This window comes from Drosophila subobscura, chromosome J (assembly GCF_008121235.1).
Source record: "Drosophila subobscura isolate 14011-0131.10 chromosome J, UCBerk_Dsub_1.0, whole genome shotgun sequence".
Classification (NCBI taxonomy): Eukaryota; Metazoa; Arthropoda; class Insecta; order Diptera; family Drosophilidae; genus Drosophila; species Drosophila subobscura.
The window spans coordinates 8,729,712-8,745,411 of NC_048532.1; the positions used below are offsets into that span (position 1 = coordinate 8,729,712).

Below are 15,700 nucleotides of genomic sequence, written 5' to 3' on the forward strand. Positions count from 1 at the left end.
GACCAAGAGATTACCCTGCAACAAATTCTTCTACATTTCACTGAGGATGCAGGCATTCTAGCATGCCTTAGACAACCCTCTGGGCAGGAAATCGATAAACATAATTCTCACTTATTTTTCCATATAGTAATAAATAATAATATAAAATAATATAATAAATAATATATTTCCAAATTGATTTCTTGGAATGTAATACGCAACGTTTTTTGGCCCCGGACCCTAGACTGGAATATTCTTTTTTGGGATTTTCATGTCCAAGTTCTAACTAAAAGTGGGTGCTCCTTTGCTGTGGTTGTTTGACAAAAAAAGTTAGAACTCAACAGCGTGCTCCATTCAGGCGAAAACTGTGGACCACTTTTCAGTCGGAAATGGCTCTCCCAGAAGTAGACTTTTGATTATGTATTCATAATTATTTTACATGAACTCTTTTTGAATTATTAGGAAGCCAGACTATACTTTTAGGGGTTTCACATTTTTAGTTTTTATTAATATAAAGTTTCATGAAATGCCCCATGGGTGGCGGTACTGCCAGAGAAATGTTGAACTTTAACAGCAGCCCACTTTATGAAACCACAGCTCGGGCAATAGTTTAAAGATCTTAAAATGGCATTACAATTGCAGAATCGGCAAAGAATTCTGTGTCAAATGGTATTCAAATTAAAAGACGTTTCCTTGAACATTTTGAATACAAATTTATTGGGAGGAACTGGATTAGATTTTGGGAAGGAGACGCTTAGATCATTAGTTTCTCTTCTATGCTGAATACCACTCGGTATTTGGCCGCTCTTAAAGGGGACTTGGTCACTGGCTTTCTTCAGTATTCCTGGCTTTAACAATTGACTGTTGTTTGGAATTTAATCGGAATTTATTCCATTCGGCAGCACTGATTCCTGACATATCGATAGCCACCTTCGTGCCAAATTGAAGCATGAAGAGACGTTCAGCCTTCCATTCCAGTGAGAACCTTTCTTCCTTCCCCACAGCTATCTCTCTACCATTTAGACACGTTCTATGTTTTTTTTCTTAATTTTTATTTAATTTCATTTAGTTGCTCTCTTGACATATAACAATTCAATATTTCCGTCTCAATCGTTGATTAGAGTAGACATTAAATAAACTAAAAACTAAAGTTGGTAAAGAAGTGAGGAAATAAAACGAAATGAAATCATAATAATAAACAAAATAATAAAAGAATACACAAAATGCATAATAAACAACATGTCACAAAACAATTTTCTTTCTCTTACAATTTTCTTTCACATTTTTCATCATCGCTCTCTTGAGTGGGGAATATTATTTTAGACTACAATTTTACTGGCAGTTTTCAACACAAGAAATAAAAGCGAACACATCAATTGGATTCTTCAACTTCAAAACACTTAGACGCTAAGACTGGAAATTGGATTAGTTTTTTTTTGGGAGGTTTGGGAGTAGGATTCTGGAACGGGATTTAAAGCGGGATCTGGGAGAGGGTTTTGTTTTCAATCGTCAGGGCGTCAGGGCCGTTGTCTTAGTTCGTAGTCTCAACCTTGATCTTGTCGTCGCTAGTCTCCTTGATCTTTTCAATTGGCAGTGGATCAGCCAGAACTTTAGATTCCTCAGAGGCGGCTGGCTTGAGCTCTTCGGTGGAGGCTGTTACCGGTTTAATCTCTACTTTAACCTCTTCAGAGGCGGCTGCTACTGGCAGAACCTCTACTTTAGCCTCCTCAGAGGCGGCTGCCACTGGCTTTACCTCTACTTTAGCTTCCTCAGAGGCAGCTGGAGCGGGTTTAACCTCTACTTTAACCTCCTCAGAGGCTGCGGGCACTGGCAGAACCTCTTTAACTGCATCAGAGGCAGCAGCTATGGGATTAGCCTCCACTTTAACCTCTTCAGAGGCAGCGGGAACGACTGGAATCTCTACTTTAACCTCTTCAGAGGCAGCCGCAACAGGTTTAATTTCAACTTTTGCCTCCTCAGAGGCAGCAGCAGCTTTGACCTCCGCCTCGGCCTTCACCTCTGTGGCCTCCTTTTCGCTTGTCTCGCGTTTCTTGTGCAATCTGCTGGGCAAATTCTGTGTGCATGAGCAAGGACACATGCACTGATCCTTGGGTGCGCCACCCGTGAACACCGAATGCAGGCTAAAGGCATTCGGTATGGCCGCTGGCTGCACGCCCAGTGGGAAGGGATCGATAATGCTGTTGTGGTCCTTGCCGCTTGTATAGATGGAATTCTCATCGCAATTTGAGTAGTACTCCTGTGGCAGGATCACCACCGGCATGAGAGCGATGACAGCACCCTTGGGTATCTTATCCGGCGGATAGAAGGCCGGCTGCCCGGGCGCTTGGGGTATCACGGGCAATTGTGTGAGTGACATGGCATTGATTATGCTGCCAAAGTTCGCTTGTCCATTGAAGCCGGAAAATTGTTTGTTAAAGTCAACAGAGGCAGGATTTTGGGGATAGTTGTTACTAGTGGTGGTGGAGGAGTGGGTGCTTTGAGTGGTTTTCGATGAGTGGTGCGTCCTTTCGTTGCAGACACAGGTGTCGCCGCTGTTCGGATACGCAGGCACATGCAATGGTGGAGAGGGACGTGGCGTTACTTTTGGTTCAACAACATATGACTGTTGCGGTCTTGTCGTCGTCGTCTGCTGCTGTACGGGTTGTCTGTACGGCGGTGGCTGTTCTGGCACCTGTGGCGTATGGTATTGTATGGGTGGACTGGAGACCTTTTCAAAGGGTCTGGGTGTGGATGGCTGATAGGCAGTCGGTCTGGGTGTGGATGGCTGATAGGCAGTCGGTCTGGGTGTCGATGGTTGATAGACAGTCGGTCTGGGTGTCGTTCGTGGAGTCGTTTCGTATCGTGTCACCACCGCTGGAGTGGGCGGTGGTGGTGGTGCGTGTGGTTCAACGTTGTGCGGTCTCTGTGGATATGTATGAATATCAAAATTACCGGCTGTTAATGGTGGCTTATTATCCTTCTCAATAATGATAGCCGGGACCTTTGGCTGTACAATCGTTGTCGTTTGGAATGGCGGAACGGGAACAGGAGCATTGGGAACGGGAACATGGTGTTGGGAAGGTGGTGCGGGTGCGGGTTGAGGTTTTTGTGGTTTTGGTTGTGGGATAGAAGGAGGAATATAGGTTAGTGGTGGCTTCACGGTGGTTTTGCTTGTGATTGTGGGAGGTTTCTTTTGCACATAATCATTATTGTGTTCGTAATTGGGTTTGAAATTGATCACGGGTTGCCTCGTGGGCGGTTCGATCTGAATGGTTTGTGAGTAGGATGGTGGGGGTGGGTTCGAGATTTTACCGGGCTGATCTGGCGGCAGGTATCCGGGCGTATCCTTGTCCGAATGCCTGGGATCGGTGGTTGGGCGCACGCCGTTGTTGTTTGGTGGTGGTGGACCCGGTGGTCCTGGGCGATCGGGTCCGGGTGGGCCTGGACGGCCAGGTCCGGGTGGGCCAGGACGAGAGGGTCCCGGTGGTCCAGGAGGTCCTGGGCGTTGTGGTCCTTAGGAAAAAGATTTGGGTGTACATTTTTGGGAATTTTCTAAAATCGAATTTGTTGTTTCTTACCTGGTGGGCCGGGAGGTCCTGGGCGTGTGGGGCCGGGTGGGCCGGGAGGTCCATAAGGTCCTGGCCTGGTTGGTCCTTGAGGTCCGGGTGGGCCGGGAGGTCCGAAAGGTCCTGCACAAAGAATTTATTTAGTTTTTTGGCTGAAATTTTGGAAGCAGTTTGGACATTTACCTTTAGGTCCGGGTCTAGTAGGTCCATTGGGTCCGGGAGGTCCTAGATTTTATAGAATTAAAACAGAAAATGTCAAATAGATGTCCTAAAGGATTGTGAAATCATTTTCTCAATCATACCGGGTGGTCCAGGTGGTCCGGGTGGGCCGTTTGGTCCGTTGGGTCCGGGTGGTCCATTGGGGCCTACAAAAAATGCATCAAAGATTAGAGAATCTTTCCTTAGAGGCCTCCGCTTCTCTGGTATCCCTACCTCCAGGTCCCTTGGGTCCTCCAGGGCCGTTGGGACCGCCTGGTCCTACACCGCCGCCATCGCCATTACCGCCGTTGCCGCCCTCACCGCCATAGCCGCCCTCGGGTCCCACAATGTGGACATATGGAGGTGCTGGCGGACCGGTTGGGCCTTCAACGTGAACATATTTACCCGAATCATCGTGATAATATTTGCCATCATTAATACCTAAAAGCAGAGCAAATGTAACATATAAATATCGGTGATCCTCGACAGGAACTGTGGAGCTACGAGGCTTACCTTTGTAACGTCCATCTTCACCTCTATATTTACCGGCGTCTGGAGAGGGAGAGAGCGTATGGGGATTGGGGAAGTCGTTCGATTAGTAAACAGTTCAAAAAGATTTTTCAATTCAAATTAACTACTAGAACAACTACTGACTACACTAATCACTAACTACAGTAATCAGTAACTAAATTACAATACAAAAAAGTGCTACAAAAATTACAAAAATAACATACAGAATACAAAAACAGAGGGGAGTCCGCGACAACCGACACCACAAAAAAATCATAACAAAAGCGGCAAACAAAAAATTACAAGGATAATGGTTGGTTAGTAACAATATCTATATAGCGTATGGGGGGATTAAACCAGAAATTGATTAATGGATATCGATAAACCATCGATTATAAGTGGGTTAAGGAATTAAAGGAGTTGTTTGGATTAGTTTTTGTTCCACTGCTCAAGCGAGTATTTTTCTTTTTTTTTTTAGGTGCAATTATTGTACAATATATGAAAGTGTGTGTGTGTGTGTGTAGGTGTGGGGTGTAACTGTGTGTGTGGTGTGCATGTGTGTGTGTGTGTGTATATCTGAAGAATCGGTGCAAGCATGATTGATATATTCAAAAATATATCTGTGTGTTCTTTTGAATGAGAAACAAAAAATTCATTTCATTTTCAACTTTTTTTTTTTTTTTGTCGGTGCATATAAAATATATAGAAAGGATATATATATAGGATATACATATATAGTTTGTGGAATTTGTGCGCTCATTTGGGGAAAGAAGTAAAGAGAGAGAGAGAGGTGCTCTAATAAAAAATCGTGCCCTATTATCGCCTAAACATAAAGTATAAAGTGTGTGTTTTTTGGTGCTTTCTGGATATAGAATATTTGCATAAAAAATCAAAGAAAATGTGTAAAAATATATATTGAATTGCTGATCTTTTGGCTGAAAGTAAACGAAAGTAAACTTAAAATAGTTTATAAGTTTAATTTAAAAATTATCAGCTAAAAAGAGACATAAACATAAGTTAAGAGAATCGCTTAAGGAACTACGAGAAACCCGCTGAAAGAAGCAAAATTTGAACGAACATTTCGGGGATCCTTTTTGCACTTAAAGTTAAATAATGAGTAGAAGACTAAATCCTTTCTATATCCTCCGCAGCTCGTTCAAATTTTGATCTCCAGTTGGTTGGGGGGTGTAGGCTAACCTGATACGTATCCAATGGCCCCAGGAAAACCGGTATCGGTGTGCGTGTAGGTGCTCGTGTAGGTACCCTCACTGCCAGGGCGATAACTACCGCCAGCACCGACTCCAGCACCACTGCCCGTGCTGTAGCGATCGCCAGCACCGACGCCGTTGCCATTGCCAGTGCTATAGCGATCGCCAGCGCCGAAACCGGAGCCGCTGCCGGGACCGGTAGCATCGCCATTGGCATTATATTGACCCGCTCCTAGTCCAGTGCGATCTCCATCCCTGTATACCGGTTTTCCTGAGGCTCCGCCTCCCGCGCCGACCGGGCCCAAGGGTCCTGGAGGTCCAGGGGGACCATTGGGTCCTTTGGGGCCATTCGGTCCCTTTGGACCACCAGGACCGTTGGGTCCAAAGCCACCGAATCCTCCATTGCCGCCGCCTGAGCCGCTGCCGCCATTGCCGCCGCTGCCTCCGTTGGGGCCAACCACATGGTTGTAGGGATTGCTATCCGGCTTGTATTGGCCATCATCTAAAAGAACACGAAAGACTAGAGTCCGTGGCCGGGTGGGGGATCGGAGAGATCTGTTTCTCACTGTTGCTGCCCGGAAGCAGGGTGTTCACAGAGTGGAAGGACGGCGCCTGATCCCCAGGATAGTCGCGATGCGTGTGTCCCTTGTCGGTGCCAAAGAGTCCTGTGCCTTGGGGCACCAGCGGACCCGTTGGCTTGTGGATGGGCAGACTCTTCTGGTCGGAACCCTTCAGTACGGGAATGTTCACGGAGAACGAGGGAATGGCATCCTTGCTATCCTCCTTTTTCTTATACTAGAAGATCGATAAATCAGTGAGGATTTGTTCTCCCTCTCCTCCTTCGCATCCTTACGTCATTCTCCACAAAGTATGGCACACCCGACAGCGCGCCGTTGGCAAACTTGCCACATCCAATGGGGAAATAGAGTTCGTGCCACTGCAGCAGAATGCCAGGCGCCGAGGGACCACCATCCGTCTCATTGTACAAATGCGGCGGGAAAGTCTCCACGGGCTTCTCTGGCTCCACTGTCCTATAGCCATGGGCATCGGCCACATAGTGTGTTGCTCGGAGCAGATGGTAGGGATCGATCAGACCGTAGCAGCCATAAGTGACGCCATCGGGTCCACGAGTCTCGTGATGGAAGTTCCCTGTCTTTCCCACATCATAGCCATAACGATAGGCATCTATTTGGTTTGTTTTTTCGATCGTTTACGAATTGGTTTTGTGGTTTTTGGTTTGTTGTTTGTTTTGTTGTTGAAAGAGTAATGTTTTAGAGGTATAACTTTGGGTTTTGTGGCGTGTGTGTGTGTGATTTTGGTGTGTGACAAAACCTGTAAAATGTTGTAGATATATCCCTAAGAATCCTATCGACTCATCTAACATCCTGACTGACTCTCTTCTGAATCTAAAAGAACTTTCGTACAATGCGCCGCAAAAGGTTTAGCCAAAGACATTTTAATAATAAGATGAAGCAACAAATGAAGAAATGTATATTGTGGAAAGAGATTTCCATTTAATTTTATGTCAGATAAAAAGTCCAATAGCCACGAGAGAGTTTCTTTAAATTGTTCTCTTTCGAAGGCTCTCAAAAGAGGATTAATTCCGGGCTCATTGCATCATTTTTTGGCTGCCTCGTTGCACATCTTATTATTAAATTGCCTTTTGGTGGAATAATCCTAATCATATGGGATTTTTTTGGATCAAGTATTATAATATATAGAAAATGTTGGTGTTTTTGTGTGCTGTTGTTGTTGTTGTTGAGTTTGTTGTTGATTGTTGAGTTTTGTTTGTTGTATAAACAAATTTTTAACTAGTTTTTTGGTTGGGTTTCTTTTGGTTTTTGTTGTGAGAGGAGGGTATGAGTATGCAAAGCTTTTTTTTCATATAAAATTTCATGTTTTCATACAAGAAAAGTATGTAAAAGAAAGAGGATAGTTGCATAGAGAAGAAAAAGAGACATAGAGTGAGAGAGAGAGAGAGAGAGAGATATAGATAGATGGTTGTTTGATTGATTGATTTGATTGAGCGATATATATATATATATTTACAATTTGAGTCTACGATTTCTACTGGGGTGAAATTTTTAGTAAAGCTGCTACAAAAGAACATACTACAAAGGACATTCTAATGAAGAACGAAGGGGGGTTGGTAGGGTTGGTAGGGTGGTTGGTAGGGGGTATACAAATACTTAAGACTAAGGTACTACTAGTACTAACAACTACATTAACAAATTGGTTTTTATCTATGAGAAAAACACTAACTAAACTGCATGGAATGGGTTGGGTGGATAGTGGGAGATACAAATACAAGGAGCTTCTACGAGAATACTTTACATAAATTAATGGATTTTTTTTTGGGATTGTATGTTTCTTTGGAATGGTTTTATAAGCAACTTATTACAACGTTATATAGACAGCGGCGCAATGGTTACAGGAAGGGGGGAAAGGGAAACGTGTTCGTCACTTACTTGTGTCAAAGTTAGAGGAATAATATTGTTGATTCGTTGTCTTTTGATCGTTTATATCGAGTATGAGACGACGATTCTCTGCATCGAATTTGGCAGAGTAAACGCATTGCACCAAGAAGATGCAAGCGACGACCTGGAAAAAGTCGCAAAAAAATATAAAATGAGTAATGGTAACAGCTGTTTGGAAAAGATTTGTCACATTCAAGGCACGCCCCCACACACTCACGCACAGACCACAAAATCGTTTAAAATGTAAGACTTAAACTACGGCTTTGACTCTGCGTTTTGTTGGATTTGCATACGGAGACACGATGACTCAAACAGGCAACAACAAAAAAAAAAAAAAAAAAAAACTTGGAAGTTTTGAGCTTGTTTTTAACGTCTCGTACCATCCCCGCAGCAGCCCCATTTTGGATCCGGTTCGATTCGTTCCCAAAGAAACCACAAAAAAAATGCCCCAAAATGTCAAAGGCATAAAATAATCAAAGCACAACATTCCTTCTTGTGGCTTCACTCGTCAAAAAACGGTTTGACAGCAGACGGTTTTCGGTTTAAAGACTAGAACTGGAACTTGATTTTATATGCTAATTTCCTTCGATTTGTCACAGTCGCTGCGAAAAATGTCAGACACTCTTGCTAAAAACCAAAAAAATGGCTTAAAGTTGAAGACAAACTTGTGGTTTGGCTGCCACTGACAGACGGTTTAATGGACAATTAGCCGAGTTCTTAATGCACTTGTCGACATTTTGGAGTGGCACTCACTAAATGTGATTATAATCAATGAATGCAGTGAATGTAACTACGTGTAGCTATGTATGCCACATGATCTAGGGCTCTTCTTACGTTTGGTTAAAGTTTTGGTTGTTCTTGGATTAGCATAAATTCTTCAGATCGTTAATTTAATTCGTTTCACAGTTCCGGCTTTGTGGCCATTTCCTTATCAGAAACGAGTTGTATTATTAGAATTCATAAAAGGCAGTCATATTTCTGAAATATGTCTCTAAACAGCAAAAGGAAGACATACGCGCGAACAAGACCTTCACATTATGCTAAATACAATAATAGTTCGTTTGGTTTATGATCTTTGATAGATGGAGAAGAGCCTCCTCTTCAATCAGCCTCTAATTATGTGCCTTCGGATCGATGAGGGTGTGTATTGGTATGGCTGAGGGTTTGTCTTAAGGTTAAAGAGATGTCTGGTTACTTTTTTTCCAATGCTGAGAGAGAGAAAACAAACCAAGCGCAGCCGATCTCTTATCTCAATTTGAAGTTTCGCTTGCGTTCTCCCTCTGCTTTGTGGTGCCCGAACATGAATGAACATGTCTAACAATAATAACAACAACAACAACAACAAGCAAGAGAATCGCCAATGCAAAGGTGTCTCGTTCCTGTAGTTGTGGTGGGTGTGAAAAGGCAAGAGAGAGAGTAAGAGACAAAGCTTAACTCTTTGCGGAGGCTTTGGCTACCTGCGGAGCGACCAAGTGCGCAACGGAAAACAGAATCAAAAGGGAGACAAAAAAAAGGGGGGCGCATTGCACACTGTCTGCTATAACGGAATCAAATTTGTCTTTTGCGTCCCACTTTGCATTGTGTTCGTAGAAGAATTGTTTTTTTTTTTAGCACAAACCTCAACGTAGAGCATCTAATATTCATTGTCTACAATTTTCATTGATTTTTGTGAGACTTTGAGAGTTTATCTTAAGGTTAAAGAGAGATGACTGGTAATTATACATATTGGATAACAATGGTTAACACCCGCTATAGATTTTGCGGATAAGGTCAATAATTTCTTGTTTTTTTTATATTGTGGGGGCAAATAAAATGAAAACCAAACCATGTGAAGGAAACCAAAGACAAAATACAAAAGACAAATGAATTTCTCATAAAAAACAAATTTATTTGACCATCGAAAACGGCATCGAAATATGAAATCTCATTAATGCAAATTGGTGGCATCGTATCTCGGATTGGTGCGTATGGCTAACTGTCTTTTGATTGGCATATCTTCAAGTTTAAATTGTTGCCAAATCGACTGCTCCCATATCTCCATGAAAAAAAGACTATAATTTATTATGCCATAATATCAAACAGCTGCTGACAACGGAGGTCGTTCTTCATGTCTCTCTCTCTCTCTTTATCACTCCAACACCCCCGATGGCAGGCCACTGAAGTGCTCACATTTTTCATAATAAATAAAGTTCAAGCCCCGCCAAAGAGTTCAATGAATCACCGAGTGAGTGAGTGTCTCAGGGAGGGAGTGTATTACAAAAGTTTTTCATAATTTTCATATGATTATTGATTTTTTGACGCAGTTTCGACAGTTGATTACATTCGCAGGCCCGCCCCGTGGAAGTTTGTCTGGAAAACTAACGTGTTCAAAGTTTGCTTTGGGGGCTTTAAACTCGGGCTAACTTGGGGTGCTAATATGATTGATATCATGTGTTGTGTCTTTTGGGAGAAGGTGGGCGACCCCATAAAAGGTACTACATATTCCACACAATTTTGATCAGAAATTGGTAGAATATGTTTCCCAAAAATGTCTAAAAATATGGGTAATAAGCTCTTTAGGGATTTAAGAGAAGGAATTTCTAAGAGGTTTTGCATGTTTTCTGTTAAAAGCAAAAAGAGTTCCAGGAAAACTTTTAAAGGATCCTAATGACAGATTTGTAAAGTTTTCTTTAGTTTTTGCTTTGTCAGCAAATAATCCTTTCAAAACCTTCCAACAACTAACTCAAACTTTACCTCTGACCTATGGCTATGATGTTTGCACCCCTGTTTGTGGGCTAGGCCACAGACTGATAAATTCATTTGTTATAAATAATTAGTCTACACTTCAATTGAGTGAATGGGGGCTGGCTGGCTGGCTGACTGCTGCTGCCAAGCCTCAAATCAATTTTCAATCAATTAAAAAGGCCAAAAAATGTGAGCTACAGAGACACAAAAGAAGAGGTTTTACTTTTGGTTGAGTTTCAGTTTCAGTTTGAGTTGCAAATGCAGTAAATCAAGTGGCACGTCAGGTCTGAGGCGTTGTTCGTATAGATCATTCCAAGACAAGTGGCTCCTCTGTGGCGGCATGACCCAAAAAACCACAAAACTCTACGCCTTGAGAATGAACGAGAACCCATGCTGCATGCTTCAAGCGTTCTTACAATGAGCCAATGAATCTTTTGCCAAGTTGTTGCCATTTTTGCATAACTTGAAAATATATTAATCGACTTATTTGCACGCACCAGAGATGTTGCTGTTGCTTTTGCTGTTAACATGATTTCAGCTACAACATTTTCTCGCTGATGATCATTCCGGGGGCTCCGAAAACAAACCGGTTAAGACATCTCCATCTCCAGACTCTTGACTGCTTTTTGCCCTTTGGCGGTTTTGGAGGCGAAACCTCAAGTATTCAATACGTTTCAAGGTCAATCTGGCATGAGCCCATATGCATTGAACAGCAAGAAATATGTTTAATAAACACTAAAAAAAGAAAAAAGAAAATGCAACCGATTATGCGGCGGGGAATCTCTGACCTTAATCGATGACACAAGTTTGTGGGATGCAGTTTCGTTCGTTCGGGGACTGCTGCGCCTGCCATGAAATTGTGAAATTTCTTTCGTGTTTGTGAAATCGAATATTTATATTTACATAAACCAGACATACAAAAATGTCAAACAAACACTTTTTAATGAGCGCTTTAGCCTCAGCCGGCAACAAATATAATCATTTGTGATGACAAAAGAATTATTAGAACTTGGCAAACTTTTTTGTAACGGCCACCCATAAAAATTTGCCCAAAAAATCAGATTCGATCGATAAAATTCGATTGAAAAACAGGTCGAACCTGAAATTAGGGGAAACCTTTCCAGTTCGAGTTCAGCGAGTGGTTTTAATTGGCAGCAGTGTCTAGAGGTATTCTAACAAAGCAGAACCAAAAGCTAATGCGAGTTCATTCCACATCAGATATCCCAAAAACAATGATGGGAATGGAATGTTCAATTTACCTGTCGCTGAGCTTCCTTCCCCATCCAAATCAGAACAGATTTATGGTAGCAATTAAGAAATAAACCGTTTCGGATACTCTGGCATTCAGTTATACATCATTTTCGGGAGTGACATCATATTAATTTTAAATAATAAAAAAGTTTTAACTTTTACTTTCAACTTTTGGCATTTTGTGGGCATTCGCATAACATTTTGCGTTCAAGCCAAAGACCGAGCGAAGACTTCCTCCTCTGCCCACAACAGTCTTTGTCTCTCCTAATCGCTGGCTGGCAATCACCACAGGCTCATTTGCATTTCTAGATTTTTCATTATAGATACACACACACTCTATCTTTATATCTATAGATTTTGATATTGAAATTAGCGAAGAGATCCATAAATTAGTGCCAGACAAACCACAATCTTTTGGGAGTCTTTAAATATCGAAAGTTAAGCGAAAAAAAGCGATGGAGATGGAGAGTTTGAACGGAAAGAATGCTCAGAATGGATGGGCAATAAAAGTGAATGGGACGTGGCCTGGAGTTCCATGAACTCTTATGTAAGAGGGGTTAAAGAACAGAATTTAAAACAGGAAAGAAGTTTTAGAGGTTAGTGATCCTTTAATTTTACATCTTTTATGCTGAAATATAAGATGCATAAAGACAGTTTTGAAAAAATCTTATATATTTTGCTTCCGCTAACTGTAAACTTAATCCATGCAATGGCCCACATGCTAAACACGCTTAACACTCTCTTTTACAGCCGAACAAATACCCCTAATTTATTTCAAACTGTTTATGAATGCCAGACACTTCACTCATGAGTACATTTTATGACTCGAACTCAACTTTTTTGCCTACTACTGACTGTGTTCTGTCCGATTAAATCTCTGCCTCTCAAATGGCAGATGAAAATTCCGCACACTCTTTAAAATTCCACAAACAAACTTCTGCTTTTGGAGTGGGAGTGCTGCAGAAATCCCAGAATTCTGGGCCAAAATGAGACGATGGCCTGCCGCCCTGTCAACGCTTGTTGCCGCAGGGAATAAACAATCTTTTACTCCTACCACATTTTTTTTTCGTACGTGTCTGACAGAAATAAGCCGCATGCTGTCGTGATAAATTCTCTGAGCCACAAGCTTAACCCCAAGCTGGCAAAGAAGGGGTCAAGGTACCCAGGAGTGAGAGAGAGGGAAGGCTTGCGCGGGCCTTTTGGCAGGTGACAGAATTCCAAAGCCAAAACAAATTTGTTTCTAGTGCGAAATGGAGATGATATCGCGGCATCATTATGACACTTTATATATACATTTTGGGGGTATCTGTATCTTTTGGGACAATTAGCATGTTTCGGTTGGATATTATCTAAGAATTTGCTGAGGTTTTAATCAAATTAACACTCTTTTTGTATAGTTTTTTGTTTGTTAATGAAGCACGTCCTTGACTTTAAATAAGATGATTGTACCACAACTTTCTCAAAAATCTTACTCAAACGGAACTAAGCAAATCATTTGACTTTAAATAAACCCCACAATCAGCAACAAAAAGTAACAAATGATGCAAAATCATTTGCATATCCCCACCGATAATATCAGTTAATACAAATTTATCTCTCACTTTTGAGCAGAAATTCGCTTTTGCTTGGTTTTGTTTTGCTTTTGTGTTGTGTCGCCGCATTTTTGGTAATTGACGCATCTTCTGTGTAAAAAATAACAGCTACGAATATCGATTGGATTTCAATGACAAAAACTGGGTAAAAACATGGGCAAGACGTTTTGCGTTGCGGCTAAAACAAATAGTAGTAGGTGCTACTTACTCATCGAAAATGCTTACGAAATTGCCGGTATTTGTAGTTTGTTTGTCTAGTAAAATGCCGGGCCTGGGGATTGCCATTGCTATTACGTACTATAACCATTCATTTCCCTTCAACTAAGTTGCATTCAAGCAAGTACTTGTGCAAATAAAACCGAAAATAGTAACAAAACTTGACCCGGACTTGTTGTCTGTCCATCTCATGGACGTTGTACTGCACAGAAATGACGTCGTTATTGGAATTGGAATCATTTGTTGATGAGTTATGAAGCTCAACAAATGCCAAAGAGTAGAGTATTAGTAGTAGTACTCTCTGGCTGTGCTTTTGCTGCATTCTGATGTACTCTCGAAGCCTTCAAAACTTTACTGCGGGTAGCTGTTGCTGTGCATTTTGTTATTTTGTTTGTTTGCAGTCAAATATTCGAGTCAGACGCATTTTTCCCTCTATTTATTTGGTTCTCTTGTTTGATTTTAATTTTAGCGCTCGCCAAGTGTTGAGGACAGACGGAATGGAGCTCAATAATTATGATTATAAGGTAAGATAATATTTTGAATGTATATATAAATCATATCTATAAAAGCTTTCACTAAAAACAAATTAAACGACAAAAATATGGAATCTATCTAACTATTAACTATAGCTTTTATGATGATTATTTAAAATAATTTTATATCATGATTTCCTAAGGAACTTTCTGATATTGTTTCCAAATCGTTTGTCTAAATCTTCAAAATTCCATACAAAACATAAAGTCCTTCCGTTCAATATCCAATTATCCTTCCTCCAATTTTTAAAAATAGTCTTAATACACATTCAATTAGTGTTATTACTATTATATTATTAGTTTTTAAAACTCACCATGCAACAAACTGCACGCGTCATTTTGCAACGAATTGTTTAAGGTTTTATTTTTGACACAACGCAACGCTCCAGTAATTCTTTATTTAGGTATATTAAAAAATTTATAAATGGAATAAACTTGAGTTATCCAATTTCCAATCTTGAAAAAGAGAAGAAATATTCATTATAGATTGAGCACAGATTTCACACTATACAGTTTTTCTTTCGGGTTTCTTTTGTTTATCCTTGCAATTAGTACAGTTCTTGGTTGGTTTTTTTTTTGCATGTGAGATGGATCACGGATCTTGTGAGAGATCTTATGAGATCTCTTGGGATCTTTTGAGTGTGTATTTACTTTGGGGAGCCTAAACTAGAGCTCATACCGTGGTGACCGATCTGGACGAACTGAAGATGAACGCATCGCGTCTTAGCCATATAAACCAAGAGGCAGGCGCAAAACAAAACAAAAAAAGAAACACAAATATAACAAAATAAAGACAGACTGAAATCGAATTTCAAGACGCGCTCAAAAAAATGTACTTGAGAGCAGCAGAGACAGCAGCAGCAGCAGTCACAGCAGCGCGACTCCAGAGTCAGAGCCAGAGCTTGCGTTTGCGGCTTAAAGTGCGTGCGTGTGTGAGTGGAACGGGTTTTAAACATATGATTTGTATATACCCTGTAATGGAGGGTATTCTGAATGCGATAATCCACATCCCAGTTGATGTAAGAGTATGCGAATAAAATTTGAATGTTTCTGAATATATTTAACATTTTTTTGAGAAATTAAAGACAAAATTCGATACAAAACGAATCCAAAAAGCAGTATCTTTCTCCCAATTTTAGATATGTAATTTTAAAAGACAACAACATGGTCATGCCATCATGATTTCCCCCCAAGATCCAGACTAGCGTCTCAAATAGGTTTCCAAAGATATGTTAATATATTTATTTGTCCCATCAATCAGTAAGGGTATCTAATATTCCGCACTCAAAGCTACCCTCGTGGCTTTTGTTAATTTATTTGTCCAAGCGCCGCGGAGAGATGAGTTTGAACCAACTCACAGCCGGAACACCAGATCGTATACTTGATAAATCTCGCACTTCGCCTAGAGAACTCTCTCAGATCGCTCACTTTCTGGGAGATATCCTC

At 41.1% G+C, this 15,700-nt stretch overlaps 1 protein-coding gene across 11 annotated transcripts; it reads right to left on the reverse strand.

Annotated features, from left to right (window-relative positions):
* Window positions 1–1,478: 1,478 nt before the first annotated feature.
* On the reverse strand, window positions 1,479–14,951 carry LOC117894247 (basic proline-rich protein). 11 transcript variants are annotated; one of them, XM_034801197.1, is made up of 14 exons: window positions 14,906–14,951; window positions 14,569–14,710; window positions 7,930–8,062; window positions 6,315–6,646; window positions 6,028–6,256; window positions 5,451–5,963; window positions 4,257–4,295; window positions 3,978–4,184; window positions 3,848–3,910; window positions 3,729–3,770; window positions 3,558–3,668; window positions 3,292–3,492; window positions 2,932–2,986; window positions 2,468–2,531 (listed from the first exon to the last, which is right to left on the reverse strand). In XM_034801197.1, exons 2-13 carry the CDS (start codon window positions 14,590–14,592, stop codon window positions 2,961–2,963), a joined length of 1,920 nt encoding a protein of 639 aa, XP_034657088.1. In that variant the 5' UTR covers window positions 14,593–14,710; window positions 14,906–14,951; the 3' UTR covers window positions 2,468–2,531; window positions 2,932–2,960. The 11 variants fall into 11 exon arrangements, with proteins under 11 accessions (XP_034657080.1, XP_034657079.1, XP_034657082.1 ...); XM_034801189.1 differs by having other exon boundaries at window positions 1,479–2,790; window positions 2,821–3,492; window positions 14,906–14,938; XM_034801194.1 differs by having other exon boundaries at window positions 2,267–2,531; window positions 2,932–3,492.
* Between the last annotated feature and the right edge of the window lie 749 nt (window positions 14,952–15,700).

Coding starts and splice junctions, on each gene's coding strand:
- LOC117894247 (XM_034801188.1), bottom strand. CDS start 14,592: ATGACGCGTGCAGTTTGTTGCATG. Junction 5,964..6,027: donor CCTGCTTCCGGGCAGCAACA/GTGAGAAACAGA, acceptor GTGTTCTTTTAG/ATGATGGCCAATACAAGCCG. Junction 3,669..3,728: donor TACTAGACCCGGACCTAAAG/GTAAATGTCCAA, acceptor TTCTTTGTGCAG/GACCTTTCGGACCTCCCGGC.